Source organism: Cyprinus carpio, chromosome B19 (assembly GCF_018340385.1).
Source record: "Cyprinus carpio isolate SPL01 chromosome B19, ASM1834038v1, whole genome shotgun sequence".
Lineage (NCBI taxonomy): Eukaryota > Metazoa > Chordata > Actinopteri > Cypriniformes > Cyprinidae > Cyprinus > Cyprinus carpio.
Window position 1 is genome coordinate 1,995,075 of NC_056615.1, and position 19,655 is coordinate 2,014,729.

Genomic DNA, 19,655 nt, shown 5'->3' on the forward strand with positions numbered 1-19,655 from the left:
TGAAACCAGGCCATGATGCACAACGGCTCACTAATCACAGAAGCTGAGAATGACTTTCTTTCTTTTTGTCATCAGGCTGCAGTGAATGACTAATCAGACAAATCACCAAAATTAATAAGAATTTTTCACCTGTTTTTGGACAGTTGGGATTTTTTTTTTTAGACCATGAAACTCTAAAAGCAAAAGATTTAATTCTCATTAGCACAGTTTGTTTTTTATAACTACCATGGTTCTCATCAATTCAATAAAAATACTGTATTTTACAATTGAAATGTTATAGACATCTATGTCTTTTTCCATTTTAGGCTTCATTTATGCAAATCTAATATATGTTTTATAAAATCATTTATTTTGCGATGGAATATGACCTGGACATGAGAATCAGTAGTTACATTTATACAAAATGATATAATGGTACAGTCGAGAGAAAATGGACCATTTAAGTGCTTCTTCTGTCCTTCAGTCAAGAAGTGCATTAAGATGGCAGTTAATAAAAATACGGCAACACTGTTACTGTATGTTATAGTGTGTGCATGATGATGATGTCTTCCAGCATCATTTCCAAAACGATCTAAAATCGTAGATCAGCTGTTCTTTCCATTTCTTCTCAAAGCGTTAGAAACCCAAATCTATAATCGTGTAGTCAGTGAGATGAGGGCTTGTAGGCTGTTGCTTTAAGCGCCTGAACTCTAAACACAGGAAACACAGTAAGTAGAGGAAAACTCCAGCAGTTATCAATGGATGTTTGTGAAATCCTGGTCTTAGTAGCGTTATAATTTATACGAAAGATATTTAAACAAAGACAGACTGTGTTTGCTCACAATGTAATGGCTGATTTAACCAAATAAATGTTTATCGGCTGGATAGACTATTGACATGTGAAATGTTATTTCTGTTTGCTGCTATCAATATTTTACAGCAACATGCTGTAATACTAGGCAGGAGTCTTCTGCAACATAAGATTAATTAACTATTCACCATCCTTGTCAACATAACACCAGTTTGTAATTTTTTTTCACAAATCTGGTCATATTTTATTCCAAAATCAAAAGAAATCAACTAATATTCTGTCTACTTCAGAACCACTGCGTCATGATTTTCATGACAACAAATGAACACACCTTCACTGCAATTCTCCTTACAATAAGAAATCTCGTTCTTGTTATAACCAGCATAAATTAAAACAGCAAAACAAATACTACTGTGATATATACATTCTTAATTTTTTATTTGCATTACTGTAATGAGAATGTGATTTCACAAAGCGATGTCCGTAATATATTTTCTTCAGATGTTCCTGACAGGCTTTTACCAGAAATATAACATCAGTGTTTCCCTCTGAATGCTTGCACTGAAAGATACTCTGGACTCTGTACAACAACGTCAACTTTAATATTGGTGGGGAAATACATACATGGGACAATCCTGCCATAGGCTCATGCTGTGACTTCATTTGACAAGAATGAGGAAGCTCCAAATAAAACCAATTTACAACAGGAAGGCAAAGAAAACACACATTAAGATCCATTTTTGTCAAATCATGATGCTACTTGAGCCAAAGGAAACAAACACAACAACAACAAAAAATATGCAGGGAAAGAAAACAATTGAAATGGGAATTTAAATTCCATCATAAAATTCACGCTGTATCTCTACCCTATGGATCCCCATCCCCCCATTTCCTCCCAAAGCTCCTCCCCACCCCACCCCACCCCACAGACGTCCGGCAGCGGCGGCCGGAGGAATTATGTGGCATAGCGTTTGGTCCACTGTTTGGCTATCCTGTCGTGCTCAGGTCTGTTGGTTGTGTACTGCGTGGCGATGCTTCCTACTAGAGGATCAGCTGCAGAAGAAGACAGGTTAAAAACACAATCAGCTGCTATTTACAGTCAACACAGACACAATGTTAAAGCGTTCATGAACTAAGAAAACAAAATTCTTTTCACTAGTCACTGTACTATAAAAACATCCTGTAAGTTTCAGAATTTAGAACTTTGTTGTTACTCAAAATACAGCTTTTATTGAAGGCAGTCTGCCAAAACCACAGCTGGTGAAATGTTCTACTCTATGATGTAATAGTGTGGATAAGCTCCGCCTCCACAGAAGAGGATCAAGGCCTGCTTCTACATCGCTGCCTGTTTAGCCCCGCCCCGATTTTTTTTTTATTATTGTTATAATTCCAAGAGAGAAAGAGACAAGCTGAGAAATCGTCTGATGGAGCAATTGATCAAATAGCGTTTACCAGAGTATGTGAGCGGAGTGGTGTGATATTAACTGGTGCGAGGAGCGGTTTTTTTTAAAACGTCGTAGCGTCGTGGTTTTCTCTCGCTCCAAGAGCGCTCCACCACGAGTACAATTCATGCCAACGGCCCGTAATATAACTGCACATTTAGCAAGAATTCACGTTAAACATATTTAGCTATAGCTTGATACAGATGGATCTCTCAAATCAGAAGATTATAATGACGGCAATAACCGAGCGGGAAGTTATAGGCTAGTTCTCAAGGAGTTTATCTTCCTTTTACTGAATATTTTCGGGTTAAAGCATGATTTAAACAGGTACAGCACATTCACACACAATCACTTTCGCAATAATGCATTCGAACAAATGTAATCTTAGAGTTCTATTTCATCTGTATCTGATTTTGAATGAGCAGAAATATGTAAGAAATGCATCGATCTGTAGATAAAATAACTGACGAAAATGTAAACTGTTATTTTCATCACAAACAAAATTTGCACAGCAGAAAGCAGCTATTATACCTTTTAATGCTGACAACCATGTTATTAGTTTGGCATGTGCTAGGAAAAAAAAAAGCACACAATAGCCTAAGCCACTTTGAAACTCTCCTGTTATTTTATTTTTTATTTTAATATAGGCTACGTTATGAACACAATATTTCAAACATACTGAAATACTTTAGCCACGGAGCGAAGGCTGAGCGGTGTTTCTGGTATCAATGAGCGCGGAGTGGAGCGGGAGCGGAGTGATTATTAAATGCTCGGAGCGGAAATTGTTGCCGCTCCACTCCGCTCACATACTCTGGCGTATACTCCCAAGGCTTTGTTCAGCTGTATACTTAGTTTACTTTATGCCTATGTGCAACATAAGAAAATAAGAAGCAGCTCAGCTAACACTCACAGCTGATTCCAGTAGCACTAGCACTGTTTCTAAGTTAAATGCACAATACTGCAATGATAATCACTAAAACCCTTTTGGGTGAATATCCATAAGAAATATATATTCAATTTGAAGCAACCCTTTCAGCAATGAATGAAATGTATTTTCCAGAATATAAGCATTTCTTTCTCACGTGAACCATGCTGTGACTTACATAATGTGATTACAGTCAAGCATGCGAAACATGCAAAGCGTGCAAAATGTTGATCTGTGCCAAACCAAAGAGGTACGTGAGGCCAAGTTTCATTTGATAGCGCACTTCCCACAAAACAGTACTTTCACTTTCACTAAATTGGTTTAGGCTTGCTTGTTTTTTTTTTAATGAATGTAGTTTAAAATTAATGCCAGGATAATCCATTTTATGCAAATATCTTTCATTCCTGTTCTGTTCAGAATACTATTAAATTTAAAGCATTTGTTGTGGAGTAAGGCGAACTAAAAAAAAACAAAAAAAAAAAAAAAAAAAAAAAACCTTGTTTGCAAACATTTCATTTAGTAGTATTTTACATTGATGTGATTTAAGGCTGGAATACACCGCATGACTTTTGTTCAGATTTTTGAGTGTTTAACTTTTTTTGAAACTTTTGCTCAGATTTTCCTCTGTGACTTTACAAAATGGGTAAGTGTGTGATGGCTAGGACAGGGTTTTGACACATTTAACTATTCAATTAAATTATGCTTCACAAGCTTGCGATTCGATTCAGATTTAATACTGATTATTTTAGATGTATATCAGGTACAGTAAATGGCAAATTTTCTCTAGGAAAAAAAAAATCTCTCAACTAATCCTGTAAAATATACATTAGAGTCAGTTGATACTACATTACTATCATATTTAAGGTTAAAATTATACACAAACACTTAAATTACACTTACAAAGTTGTTATAATATCATATGTAAGTTACTAACTGTAGCTTTAAATTACATAATTATATTTCTAATCCAATTCATTTTTTGAAAGATAAATATTTTTTTTTTTTTCAAAGAAATTAAATATTAAAGAACAGTAAAAAAATAATGAATATGCTATAAGGTGCATATATTTAGCAAAATTCTCTTCTCTAGAGTTTATTTTTCTAGCTGACTAATGAGTTTATCGTCACGAGTATGTTTTTTTCTGAGGTAAATGTGACTTGCGCTTTCACTGTGTGTTCCTGTGGCTCAGTGGTAGAGCATTGCGTTAGCAGAGCAGAAGGTTGTGGGTTCGATTCCCAGGGAACACATGTTAGGTAAAAATTGTTAGCCTGAATGCACTGTACGTCACTTTGGATAAAAGAGTCTGCTAAATGCATAAATGTAAATGTTCACTGCATTTCAAAACAATCTCCGACCATTCATGCAGGTACAAACATAGATATGTATGGGTAGATTCCCTACTATTAAGATTACGGACGCGTCTACGTGTCTTGGAGCGGTTGAATGGGGCATCTACCTATTAGGGGTGTCGCAATATACCGGTATTGATGATAACCGTGATATTCAAAGCAACAGTTATCGATATCGTGTTAATTTAGTGTGTGACAATATATCGGTATTAATATTTAAAATGAACAGTTCTCAATTCAATTAGCTCTCTAAAATGAACAGATAACACCACAGGTAAATACTCCATCGCCAGTACCTGGTTGAGCTCCTAGGTGGCAGTATTGTGCATTAACGCTGACACCTGTCACACAAGAAGAAGATGCAGCGCTCACAGCGAGGATAGCCATGTTGGTCAGAGTAAGTTTTATCATTATTTTACTAGTCATAGAATGGGAAACGTTATATTAACCTGTTAACAACGGTTTTCTGTGTTTATATATTTAAGTAAAAGGTGATTATTTTAATAAGTATTTAGTATATAGTTTTCTTTACTCGTCTTATTTTTGTTTTTGCAATCAATACGGCCTTTGCGTAGTAACACTTTATTTCTTTGTTCAAATCTATTAACAGTTACATGATTAAAACTGATCTTGAAAAACTGAGCGGCCACATTGATACATTAAACTCTGTCAAATGTTAAGTTGGTCGTAGTGCCGTGCACTTAATGCCTCATCTGCGGTCATTCTTCAATAAGGTTCATTAGTTAACATTAGTTAATTACATTAGCTAACATATATAAATAACATAAATAATATTTAACAATATTTCCACAGCATTTATTCATCTTAGTTCGTGTTTATTTCAGCATTTACTTATGCATTATTAAAATCACAAGTTGTGTTTGTAAACATTAATGCACTGTGAACTAACATGCACAATGAATGACACTCTTTTTATTAACATAAACAAGGATTAATAAATTGTTTAATAAATGTATTGTTCATTGTTCATTCATGTTAGTTAATACATTCATGTTAACAAATGACATCTTATCGTAAAGTGTTATCATTAATATTTATTCATCATACTGTTGAACTTGACAGTATTTTCTCTCTTGTTATTTCATAGGAGCGTCAAAGAAGACGGAGTAAGCCAGAGTCTTGTGCCCTGCGTTTATCAGTATCCTTATGCTCGTTGGGTGAAAAAGAAAAACTCAATAGACAAAGTAAAAAATTATTTGACTTATACCCCCCCCCCCCCCCCCCACCCAAGGATTCTATAGATATCACGATATATCGATACCGTGAATTATTATGGCCACAATAACCGTGATATGAAAAATCTAATATCGTGACCGCCCTAACTATACATATCTATGGGTACAACAATGAGCAGGATGTTATTGTTTACATTGTCATCAAGGATACGTAGACCTAATGTGGGCAGCCTCGTCATCGTTTTCAAAAGTCTCTGTTTTGGTCCGTTTACACTGAAATGCAACCCCAGAGTTTTCAAACTAAAATGGTGTCTGCAATGTTTCCAAAAGCCTAGTGTAAACGATAGCCCTAACAAAAGTTATGCGTTTTATAATGCCCCTATTATGGATGTTTGAAAATTACCTTTCATGCAGTGTGTAACACAGCTCTAAGTGAATGAAATCATCCTGCAAAGTTTTAAATCTGAAAGTGCACCGTGCATAAAGTTATTGTCTCTCAAAAGAAAGAGTCGACTCTAAATCATTGAAACAAGTCGTTTTTAAAATTAATCCCAAGTCATCAACATGAAACATTAGCATATTGCCCGCCCACTTGTTGGTCTTTTTTTTTTTTTTGACCTTGCATAATAGGGGCACTTTAAAACAAAAATGCACTAGAATAAACGTATCGTATTTTCTGCAAAAACAGTAAGCACATGCATTCAGGGCTCAGTCTGCGAGAAAATCATCGCCTTTTTACGACCATTTTCCATACAAGGAATTCAAATAGCTCAGACACGAGATGAACAAAGATGTGTGCAGTTTCATACATGAGCATGAAGCGGCTGTATCAATGCTCACACCTGTAACTGCTTTGCTGTCGTCTCGGTCAAACAGGTGGAGCTCCAGCATACTGACAAACACTGGAGCTCCAGCCCTCGACCGGCTCGATCACACCAGCCACTTACCAGGGTTACAGTCTGTGAGGAGAGAGCAGATGGACAGCAGCACTTTGGAGATGGTGAGCGCCGGGCTCCAGTTGTCCTTCAGGATGTCCAGACAGATCACACCCTGACTGTTGATGTTGCAGTGGTAGATTCTCGTGCGAAACGTCACCTGACACACAACGGAGCAAGAGTCATTAGGAGAATCTTAAAGAGATCGTAAGACCTTTGTTCATCTTCGGAGCACAAAAAAAATGAATTTCGGGAGCTTTCTGGTCCTCGATCAAGGCTCAGAAACGTAGCAAGGACATTGTTAAAATAATCCGTGACATCAGTGGTTAAACCGTAATTTTACGGAGCTATGAGAATTCTTTTTGTGTGCAAAAACAAAAATAACGATTTTATTCAACAATTCGTCTCCTCTGCGTCACCCTATAGTGCATTTTGGAGCGTATCACTATAGAATACCCAAGACGTGTCACTCATATAGTTTTGAATGGGAAAAAATGCAATGCTCAATATGGCCACTCAATCGCAGGAAGCCCCGCCTTCTGAATGAAGGAGCCAATCGCTAATCGGTAAAGTCAGCGCGTCACTGCAGCTGCCGTTAGAAGTCACGGTTGCTATAGAAACAGTCAGCACTCTGAGACGTGCACTCAGGACTGTGCATGCGCACTGGGTGCTTTTTGAGCAAAAATAGCAACATTTATGACACAGTTGCTATTAGATTTATTTGGTGATTTCAAATATGAAATTTAATCCTAAACTTAGTGAACAGTTTTGGAGAATTGGATGTTTCCCCATTCAAAGAGATCGGAGCTGCACTTGGATGCCCGAGAGGCGTTTCAAAGATGGCCACTGAGTGTATTAGCTTGTCTTAAAAATTTAATCCTAAAATATACGTAAACAACATATGCTGTTCTGTGTCACCCGCACCATACGCGGACACACCGTTTACAACGTTTACGCTTTGATCTGAACGTAAACAATGTATCCACGAACATACGTTGCATACGTTGTTTACGTATGTGATACTCTCCAAAATGGCCCTATAGGGTGACGTGGAGAAGAAGAATCGTTGAATAAAGTCATTATTTTTGTTTTCTTTGTGCAAAAAAAAGTATTCTTGTAGCTTCGTAGAATTAAGGTTGAATGGATTATTTTACCGATCTCCTTGCCACATTTCCGGACCTTGATCGTGTTACGATCCTTGCTGTCTACAGAAGATCAGAGAGCTCTCAGATCTCATCAAACATATCTTAATTTGTGTTCAGAGGATGAACGACGGTCTTACAGGTTTGGACCGACATAAGGGTAAGTAATTAATGACAGAATTTTCATTTTTGGGTGAACTATCCTTTAAAAAGCTCTTGTGTCCATTAACACAGATGTTGAGGTAGTCTTTGTGGTTGTAGTTAGTTACTCTTATTTCACCTTGTTTATTGGCAAACCGATTGCTCTATGCTCGTCCGGTCCTAAACCAGAGGCTTTTCTTATCATAAAGTTTGCACAACTCCTCACTTTCTTCTTTACAGCCCCGTTTCTTGTCTGTCATGGACAGATTATCTACTATCTAGCCTATTTTACAATATCAAACAGACACTGAAAGACAACTCAAGTGAACACTGAAAAGCCTCAGCTTATCTTATTACAATATTATTATTATTTATATATATATATATATATATATATATATATATATATATATATATATATATATATATATATATATATATATACATATATATATATATATATATATATATATATATATATATATATATAATTCATTAATTTGGTGGTTGAACCATTTTATAATAAGTAATCTGATCTGAAATCTGAAAGATTACAAGTCAAAACCTAATTTTGAGAGTGAGTCACTCCGGTATAGAAAAGAGAGAGCAGGTATTCATAATGAGTCTGTCCTGGAGTGTAATACCTTTACGCAAGGCGACAAAAGATACTGAATGTGTAGTTTAGGTGTGTGTTTATATGCATTTGACAGCAGCTTTCAACAGGGCTCATTCAATCAGCATTTAGAGTCAAAACTACCCATCTCATAGTATTTCAGTTCTTAAAAGACATGATACAAAGCTTTTATACTCACTATTGTTAACTGTCATTATATTTATAAATATTTCTGTCTGCTGTTGCACGAACAGGGCAATCGGTGTGCCACACCTGGTATGTAGTATATTCAGTATCGGCCCTATACTGAACCTGTGTTGTGTGCTGTAAAATTATTTGAATCATAACAGAATGAACAGTGAAAGTAACAGAAGCTTGTGCATTTTACCACGCATAATGAAGAGTGTAAAGAACTTTGCTAAACAAATTAGATGGTCACATTTTATTTTGAGGTCCGATTTTCCGATTTTTCTTTAAACCATTAAAGGGATACTCCAGCCCAAAATGAAAATTTTGTCATTAATCACTTACCCCCATGTCATTCCAAACCTGTAAAAGCTCGGTTCGTCTTCGGAACACAATTTAAGATATTTTGGATGAAAACCTGGAGGCTTGTGACTGTCCCATAGACTGACAAATAAATAACAGTGTCAAGGTCCATAAAAGGTATGAAAGTCATTGTCAGAATACTCCATCTGCCATCAGACGTGCAATCTGGGTTTTATGATGTGACGGGAACAGTTTTTGTAAGGGTTTTTGTGAGTGAAAAAAACTAAAATAATGACTTTATTCAATAATTCCTTTGTCAACAGTCTCTTTTTTTTTTCTTATTATCGCATGCTCTTCTGTGTCATCCGCGCCACAAGGATGCAGTGTTTTATTTCAAATCAAAGCTAAATACACGTAGAAACAGCACATCCTTGTGGTGCGGATGATACAGTGTATCTTAATATAATATCATGAGACACAGAGGAGACTGTTGACAAAGGAATTATTGAATAAAGTCATAATTTTTGTTTTTCATCCAAAATATCTTAAATTGTGTTCCGAAGACGAACCCAGCTTTTATGGGTTTGGAACGACATGGGGGTAAGTGATTAATGACAAAACTTTCATTTTGGGGTGAAGTATCCCTTTAACTATGACTTCTGCCTCAAACTACTAATTTGCCGCTTATGAGTAGTAAGTAAGGTAGTTGAGTTTAGGATAAGGGATGTAGAATATGGCCGTGCAGAATATGTGCTTTACAAGTACTAATAAACAGCCAATATGTTAATAACAGGCATGCTAACAAGCAACTAGTTAATAGTGAGAACTAGTTCCTATACCAAAGTGTTACCAATTAGACCAACTATTAGTCCATTCATATTCTTTCGATTTCTTTACCCAACATTTTTAAAAATGACAAAAGCAATGAAAATACAGGTATCAATAATTGGCATCTGCAAGTACCAAAAATGAAAGTATCGATATCGTAGTCATTATAGAAAAAGTGAAATTATAATTATTAGAATTTAAAACAGCTGTTTTCTATGTGAATATATATGTTAACGTGTAATTTATTCTTGTGATCAAAGCTGGATTTTCAGCATCATTACTCCAGTCTTCAGTGTCGCATGATCCTTGTTGATTTGCTACTTAAGAAACATCACTTATTATTATCAATGTCAAAAACAGCTGTGCTGCTCCATATTTTGGTGGAAAAAAATACATTTTCAGTATTTTTAGATGAATTAAACATTCAAAAGAACGGCATTTATTTGAAATAGAATCTTAATCGTAACATTCTAAATGTCCAAACTGTCACTTTTGATTGATTTAAAGTCTCCTTGCTTAATAAATGTTTTAATCCCTTTAAAAAATATATAAATAAATCTTGCAGATCCCAAACCTATGAATGGTAGTTTCTAAGTGAATATGGCTGTCCATCCCACACACTAACTCTGACTATCAGAAAGTGAGCTCTGACCTTGGGTGGTTTGAAGGGGTAGTCCGGAGTGAAAGCGATGTCCAGGAAGAACACTCCTCCCTCATACACTGAACCTGGAGGACCCAGGATAGTGGACCTCCACTCGTAGATGTTGTCTCCTTTAGGACCCGCACTGACAACAAAAACAGAGGGGATCATTTTTACTCAGAACAAACACCACAAAACTAATTTGCATCAGCAGAAGATAAATTTCTATTTAACCCGATATGACCTTGTAACTTAAAGAGGTGTAGCTAATCTCACTGGCAATAAATTATTTATAAAAGGGTATAAAAAGATTTCACGGTTAAGAACAGTTAAAAAAAAATTAAACCTCTATCAGTATCATATCATCTTTTGTGTTCATCAGAACAAAGAAATTCATACAGGTGATTCATACAACTTAACTAAAAGTAAATTATGAAATATTTCATTTTTAGATTAACTTTTCCTTTAAACAAGTATTAAATGTGTCTTGAAGTGCTGTTAAGATAATCATTTCACAGCAAAAATGTAAATGACATCATCCATGCACACACACATTGATAAGACTGAGGTTGATTTCAGTAAACCACTGACTAAATGTTACACCTCCAACCAGTTCATGTGACTGAAATAGCTCAAAATCATCCACAGATCTGTGTGACAGAGTGGAGAATCAGTGCAATATTTCTGAAAGCGTTGGCTTGAACCACGTACACAAACACACAGAGGAAGCAAGCTGCTGGATGATAAGAACTACACAGCAGACAACAGTCAGGTGAAAGGATTCGTGTCCTCAAATGACTGTTACTGCCCTCCATACTGTCAGACAAGCAGTGCTGGGGGTAACGCAAGTTACGCAATCAGATTACTTGTTTCAGCTAACTAGTAAAGTAATGCATTTCTTTTTAATTCACAAGAAAATATCTGAGTTTGTTTTCCATGCACTGACTGACAGCTCTCCTGTGCTCATGTTGAGAGAAATCATGAGTAAGTGCAGAGGAGTTGTGTGCGCTGTGTAAACAAGTTACTGTAGATCTAGACTAAATGTGAACGTGCATTTACTCATCTCACACGCACAAAAACTGATTCAGTATTCACCACCTACTACTGTAAAGATGTGAATTTGCATTTTCTTCAGCCTGAGACTTATTCATTTCACTTTTGGTGTGAAAGGGCTTTTACATTTGCCAAAAATTACTTTTTTATATTAATAGCAAACAAGCAAGCCCATTTTAGTTGAGAAAAAGTAATGCAAAAGTAACATAACACTTACAATATCGTAATGCATTACATTTAAAAGTTGCTTTCCCCAATACTGCAGACAAGAACATAAAATCTAGAAAAGTCCTGTGTAGTTGAGAATCATCAAGAAAATGTTAAAATGCGGTAGCTAAAAAAAAAAATATTGACAAGTGTATACTGTGGATTAACTGTGTCTGCTTGATTCAATAATGAACGTGCAGAACATCTCTCTTCTTTCCTACTGTTGCATATATCCATGTAAAATGGCTTCCCAAACAAGAAGAAACATGTATGCTAAGACAGGACTTGATCTTGTCCATCAGGAATCTGAAGTGTGTCAATATATTGAGTGGGTGCATTAGGTCTTAAAGTGACAGCAGCCTAATAAAGAATTGTGAAATTCCACTGCTGATATCACAACAACCTTACTTCCAGTAAAACATACTCGCAGCCCTTCTTGAAAATGGTATTCATCCATTTTGGAGGAAGAATGCAGGTGGTTTCTGGTTCCCAACCCTTCTGTTTCTTCTTTTCGTTTTTTTTCATATATATAAAGGCAGTGCACTTGTTTGCAGGAATAAAGTAATGCCAGTAACTGGTCTGGTTTCAGACCAGAGCTGCTATATAACAGTGTGAATATGCTTACAGTATATCTTTTGGGAGACAATCATGCACAGAACAGAGGGAACCAAGTAATTTGCTTTTAGAGAAAGAGAATATCAACACAGGTGCAAAACACAGTTGAAAGACGGTGGTATTTTTAAAGGTTAAATTACGGATCTGAAACTTCACAGCAGGAACTTCATTCACTGCTTGTATGAAATTTGGCCAAACATACCTGCTGCCCATCTGTGTTTTCAGAGCAGCACAAATAATCTGACCTAATTGTATATCCTAAAAATAATGAGAGGCAAACTTAGGCTCAAGTTTTTCCCGTAAACCAAACTCGCTTGGGTGACCGTACTTGGCAGCAAAGATTGACACGAGCCCTTCCTGTGTCAGCGTCGGAGCGTAACAGCCATGAGATGAGTGCATCAAACCGACCCGTGTCATTCCCACCCGGATTTATGCTTCACAACAGCTGAATACAAGCGCACACAGGAGGCACTGTCTGAACACATGCAGTGTTTGGATGTGTCAGGGGTCCGTCACACTGCTGCTACTGCCATTCAGTTCAGTAACACAGGGGTCTTTTCTGCCCAGATAAACAGCTCACAATGCACATTAGACTCAGAGTCATTTCAGAGGAGCTGAAGCTATGATAAGAGACTTCATTCTCACTTCTCACTTCTAGAAAACAATAATGCAATGGGGGAATTTCAGTTATTTTAATTATTGAAAAACAGCAAATCCCACACAATAGCAATCTTTGCAAAAAGTATCAAAAAAGGTTTACAATAAAACTTTTTATATAGTTTTTGCAAAGATTGGTAGTGTGTGGGATTTGCTTTGTTTTTTGTCCATTGCCATCAGATTGACTGTTAATTGATTTTTTTAATTACCATTTTTAAACAACATGATTTATAATATTGCAGCTCAAATGTTTGTGGTTAGTACGGTTTTTAAAAAGAAATGAATACTTGAATGTTTTAAATTGATCAAAAAACACTTATAAATGTTACAAAAGATTTCCATTTCAAATAAATCTTTCAAACTTTTTATTCATCAAAGAATCCTGAAAGCATAATAGAAAGATTAAATGGTAATGAAAATGGAGTGAAAATTACAATTATATATAAAATATAAAAGTTATTTTAAATGATTGATACACAATAAAGTAATAATAAAACATAACATTTCAAAATATTGCCATTGAAAACAAAAAAATCTCATCAACCCCAAACCTTTGAACAATGGTGTGTAAGTGTTAAATTGGCCATCAGCCATCTTCAACTGTAGATATGCGTACAAACACAAACCGTCCGATCACTTGTTTTTTTGTTGTTGTTGGTGTTATTTTTATTAAAATTTGACATTTTCTACAAGCAAAAAACTTTGAAATTCTACTGTGCTTCATGTTAAATTACTTGTTTTACACCGCATGCAGTGCATATTTATTTTTGTGCCCACATTAGCAGGTCACAGCCTTCACAGTGTGTGAGCGTAACTTGTGATCCTGTGCAGCAGGAGTGTAGCTGCAAGCAGAGCTTCAGCACTGATGATAACACACAAAACACTGTTAAAATGCTTTAGAATAATACTCATCAAAATGATTGGAGGAAAAGAGTTGTGTTGGAGTGAACAGGTCTTGAGTGAACCACCCAGAACATCCTAACAGACATCTAGCAAGAGCCAAACCACCACAGACTTGCTTGGCCATCAGGCAAATATCAATTTTCAAATGAATTCAAAATCTGTTGCAGCATCTCACAAGTGTGCGCACTAGTCGAGTGTCATCACTGTAGTTGGACTGCTTTGCTCAAGACTTCAAATACGAAAGCGAATACAAGGCTTAGTGGTGTAGCATATGTTTGGCTTTAGTAAAGACTGCTAATAAATCAAGATAAGAGAGAAGAAAGCAATGGCAGGGGAAAAGATGTGACTCGAACGCCTCAAGATAAAAAAACATGCTTGCATAAATGCAGACACATGAGAGAAGGAACGAGCTGAAGTGTATAAACAGATGCTAAAGGTGACGAGTGGTTTTGAAGACGAGGTCTGTCAGCTGTGCAATTCTGAGTCAAGTACAATTACCTTCAGATACGCTCACCAAAAAAAAAAAAAAAACAAGTAACACTTTACACTGAGGGTAGAGACATGAAGCTGATAAAGCCTCGCATCTGTCATCGTTCGTTTGGGTTTATGAGATCAGTGAGGTCTGGACGTTCTGACACAATGACGCCAATCAATAACCATACACAACATCAGGATGGCTCACCGCAATCTTCACATACACACCAACCACCAAAGGAAACATTTCAAATAACAGACAAACAATCCAGTCAAAAATGATCAGATTTCATCTATGACTCAAAGGGGTTTCTGTAGGGGATCTTTCTAACCATGGAAACAATGAAATGCAGTTGTTTACTGTGCTTCTTAGAAACTTCAGCTGATGAAACAGGAAAATTAATTCTCTGATGGTAAGGAGACAATTAGAAGAGTGTTTTTATTTTTATTTTAAGCAAACTATTTGATTTATTTGCTTATTTATTTTTAGATTGCGAGCTGGTCGAGTAAAAATCATGAACTGAAACATCAAAAAAACTAAACAGTTGATTTTACAGCATCACAAACCTCTGTGAAACACTGCCCCTGCTGGAAAAAAAAAAAAAACATTAGACACCATCACAGAATTTGTAATGGTTTTAATGCTTATAATGGGACTTGTATTGGTTTTAATGGAAATTATAAGAAAATATATCGTTATCGGCTATCGGCCAAAATGAATTGAAAAATATCGGCATAACGGATAAAAATCCAATATCATACATCCCTAGTTTTAATGATTAAAAGTTAATGGTATGTAATGGTATTTGTAGTGGAAACCATTAGAATTTTCTGCGATGGTTCTATTGTTTGTTTTTTTTCAGCAGGGTGCTGTGTTCCAGTATAATATTATAATAATATCAATCCTCATATGACACCGGAGATAATCGAATACTGACCTGAGAATCACAGTCATTTATAATGCGTGCATGCTTCTGTCAGAATCAGAACTAGCAGTGTCTGATTATAAATAAACCACACTTGTGATCCAATTTGGTCAAGCAGGTTTGCAAAAAGATCCATGAATCAGTTTGATTCATTTGGACAGTTCACTCACACACTCCGAAATATTAACAATTTTTTCTTTTTAAAGCGTCTGAAAAAATATATTTTTGGATATTCACCTACAGTTCGTTGTAGGAAACAAAACGAGCAAAAGTCTTTGTTTTACAGCAATGAAGCTTGTGTGTGCTGCAGATAATGACAATTCATATCCATACTAGCATCAGAACACTGGGAAGTCCCCCTGCACTACCCAAACCATCAGCGTTACAACAGCACCTGCATTTTCAACACTGCCAACATCTTATCAATATCACCATACAACACAGATTTACATTCATGCACATATGCGTAAATAAGACAGCTGCAGCCAAAATGAAGTGTTTTTACACTTCTTAAGAACTGGAACCCACAAACATATCAAATCCTGGCATTCTGGAGCCGGTCAGGAGGTCCAGTCACACACATCTCATGGTGACTTACACAACAAGATTTCTACATATTCTAATTTTAGACATAATAAGAGTTATCACGCTTTTCCCTCGCTGCTGAGAAAGCTTCACTAGAACACCAACTGAATTTATTTATTTAACAGGGACAATGCAGAATAACACTGAAAGCTGAAAGGGACTTCTGTGTGAGATGTGCTTCATTCTTAGCTACACTACTGACTTTTGCCTGTGAATCACACTAAATTTCTAATGTGACAGCACCTCGCTGAAGGCAGGAGGTCCCGCATTCAGTTTGTTTCTTTATGGTTCTTTAACATCCAAACACTGAGACTAATGCAAGCAGAGAATGACAAAGAGCTGCAAAGCATTTCCTCACCTGCAGTTCGGCGGCGGGTCCAACATGATGTCAGCCAGCTCTTTCTGAATCCTGAAAGAAGACGACACATGATTCCCACGAACATCTCTGAACTCTGACATACAAACACATCTAGATAAAGTACTGCGGAATCGAGTAACAGCCGTCTCAAAGCCGGGCAAGCCGCTTACCTAAACAGCATTTCTAGGTACCAAATTATTCTAGAAGAGCACGTTTGTTGTGTTTTTGATCGTATCGAATATGATTTCTGGAGTTTAGCTCTTTTGAAGTGAAAGCTGCTGTCCGAAACCTCAAAATAAATAAAGAAAAAAACACTGTCTGACAAGATAACAGTATGCCATGAAGGCGTTTACAAATGCAACATCCTGTCTACTAATATGCCTTCATTTGGTCAGTCTTTGAATGCAGGATATCCCACAATCCTGTGTGTTTGTTGTTCTGTGGTTGATGAAAGGTTAAAAATGCCATCTGATGGCAGGCTAGCAACCAGCAATAATAAGATAAGGCCACATTGTTCCCCTCAGTATTAGGGGACAGCTCTGTATTGTTAGGATGAAAAACATTTTAAAAGTTTTTTTTTTTAGTTTGGTCTCCTTCAGCATGCTAATAGTGCTCGTTAATATCAAAATAAATGAGATGACCAATCAAATCAATTTACTGTAAACCGAAGCAAAGCATGAATTCCAGTGTGACGCTTCAATTTTAACAATGAAAAAGTGTGAAGTAGGAAGCAAAACATCTCGTATCTGTCAACTGTTTACAAAGGAAATGTTAAACGGCCAACTGTTATATCCAGTGATGCAAACTACTCAGCCTTTTTTTTTTCAAAGCAAATTTCTTAATTTCAAATTAAAAATGTAGGCTTTAAAGTAAATCGTGTAATTCATTGAATGTAACAAGAAACATTTCCAGAGCTGTTTTTTTTTACATATCAGGCATACAATTAAGTGCACTTTTTTTCTTTGCAAATAGTTCAAGTGGATTTTACAATATACTATGGCTTTTTAGGTTGTTTTTTTCCTTTCCTTTCTTATTTTTTTTTTTTATTCATTTAAATAAAAAGGACCATTAATACCTACTCCACCCCAAAACCGGTTTGGTCCTTGTCTGATGAAGCAGTTATAAGAACAAAAACACTTCAATTTCTTAATCACAGCTTTCATTTGAATTTTGAAACAATCACTGTAGTCATTAAATATCTGCTTATCTTTAAGTCTCGCTAAATCATCTGACGGCGCTTCAGTGCCACTGAATTCTGTCTGAATCCAGTTTCTTTGTATACAAAAACCGCTGCTGACTTTGGGACATGGCCCAGGGCTGCGTTTCCCAAAAGCATCGTAAGCCTAAAGTTGATCACAGCTCCATTGGCTTCAATGGGTCTACTCTGTACTTAAAGGGATACTCCATCCCAAAATGACAATTTGGTCATTAATCACTTACCCCCATGTCGTTCCAAACCCGTAAAAGCGCCGTTCATCTTCAAAACACAATTTAAGATATTTTGGATGAAAACCTGGAGGCTTGAGACTGTCCCATAGACTGCCAAATAAATAACATCCTGTAGCATCCTTGTGGCACGGATGATACAGAAGAGCATGCGGTGATATGGAGAGACACAGAGGAGACCGTTGACAAATGAATTATTAACTAAAGTCATTATTTTTGTATTCTTCGCTTACAAAAAGTGTTCAAGTCGCTTCATATAACCCAGATTGCACGTCTGATGGCAGATGGAGTATTCTGATGACGACTTTCATACCTTTTATGGACCTTGACACTGTTATTTATTTGGCAGTCTATGGGACAGTCACAAGCCTCCAGGTTTTCATCCAAAACATCTTAAATTGTGGGAAGAAGAACGAAGCTTTTACGGGTTTGGAACGACACGGGGGTAAGTGATTAAAGACAAAATTTTCATTCTGGTATGGAGTATCCCTTTAAGCTTCAGATGATTTCGGGATCGGTGTCTCCTCACCTCTTGGCGCTGGTGGAGAGGAGTTTGGAGGTCTTGCTCATGTTGGCTTTGCTGTCTCTCTTTTTCCCAGGCGTGTCTTTCTCCTGCTGCTGATGGGTGGAAGAAGAGGAGGAAGAGGAGGATGAACTAGAGCTGGCGCGCGAGTCCTCATCCGACATCCCGATCTATCAGAAAAACACACACAAACACACTCCGCTGATGTGAAACACTGTGTGAACGTAACATATCGACGCACGCACGCAGCACCGTTCAGCTGTTCCGACGCAAAGGTTGCAACAATGTAAGCGATGTATCAAGCGATGTATCTGACCTTTAACTGCAGATCAACAACACGGCGTGTGATTTCTACGCATTTCGGCTTGAAATAACCGCTCTAAACGTCAATGCGTTACACAAATGTAACGCTGATCCCGATCGAAGCGAATCCGTTCAATGACAAGAGATTAAACCGCAGGAAGTGGCGCACAAACACGCCTCGGTGTCGCGTCCAACAAACTCAAACTTCACTCCGTCCCACAAACGCGGTGAAGGGACGTGGTAAAAACACGGTAAATGTGTCGTCAGCTTTGTAGGCTCGCAGTTGTTGTCTTCATTTACCGTCGACGAAGAAATGTTTCGGAGCCTTAGCGTACAGACGAGAACAAAGGCATCCTAACGCACCGCGGAGGGGAACAGAATAGAAATAGGAGGTATATTGTAAGGTTTGAAGGCTTGTGTACCTCTCTTTGTGTCGGTGTGTGTCCGTGGACGCGCGGGACGCGCGTGTCTGTAGTGGTGGTGGTGCTGCTGATGCTGAAGAAAAAAAACACACACACACACACACACGGAAGTGCTGATGCTGGTGCGCGCGCATACACAAACGTCGCTCAAACACGTAATATCAGCAAAATAATCGCTCCTTAAAGACTTGGAGCCTCAGTGGACAGTTAACAGACACATGCGGAGCAACATGCTTCATATACTGCCAATTAACAGTTATCTTCTCATGTGATTATGCACTCTATTTGGAAACTACAAGTACACTTTTACACTTTATTTAGTATACTTTAGATTTTTTTATGTTTAAATTAATTTATGCGTGTATTTAAGTGTACATGTGCAAAACCATGCCATTTTTAAGGTTTATTATTATTACTTTCGCACCTTAGTGTACAATAAAAAGGTACTGTTTGAATTAAGGTCTATAAAGTAGTATAAAGTATAAAGACCTTATTAGAGTTTTCATAGACCTGTGAAATGCAATACAATACAGTAATGTTAAATAATTAAGCTAATTAATAACTAGGGTGGAAAAAAATAAAGTGAAAATAAAGATGAAAAAGACTAACTTAAGTTTTCTGACACAAAAGCAAAGCAGATCCCTGTCTTCACAAGCGCGCACACACACACACACACACGTTTGTTTTTGTGA

General features: G+C 36.9%; 1 protein-coding gene across 3 annotated transcripts; it reads right to left on the bottom strand.

Annotated features, from left to right (window-relative positions):
• Positions 1–1,369: 1,369 nt before the first annotated feature.
• On the bottom strand, positions 1,370–19,002 carry LOC109111428 (ubiquitin-conjugating enzyme E2 E1-like). Of its 3 annotated transcripts, none has more exons than XM_042745034.1 (6): positions 18,964–19,002; positions 18,245–18,408; positions 16,270–16,320; positions 10,504–10,636; positions 6,651–6,798; positions 1,370–1,843 (listed from the first exon to the last, which is right to left on the bottom strand). In XM_042745034.1, the coding sequence occupies exons 2-6, from the start codon at positions 18,400–18,402 to the stop codon at positions 1,746–1,748; spliced, it is 588 nt and encodes a 195-aa protein (XP_042600968.1). In that variant the 5' UTR covers positions 18,403–18,408; positions 18,964–19,002; the 3' UTR covers positions 1,370–1,745. The 3 variants fall into 3 exon arrangements, with proteins under 3 accessions (XP_042600968.1, XP_042600970.1, XP_042600969.1); XM_042745036.1 differs by lacking the exon at positions 18,964–19,002 and adding an exon at positions 18,842–18,940; XM_042745035.1 differs by lacking the exon at positions 18,964–19,002 and adding an exon at positions 18,555–18,826.
• Positions 19,003–19,655: the final 653 nt, after the last annotated feature.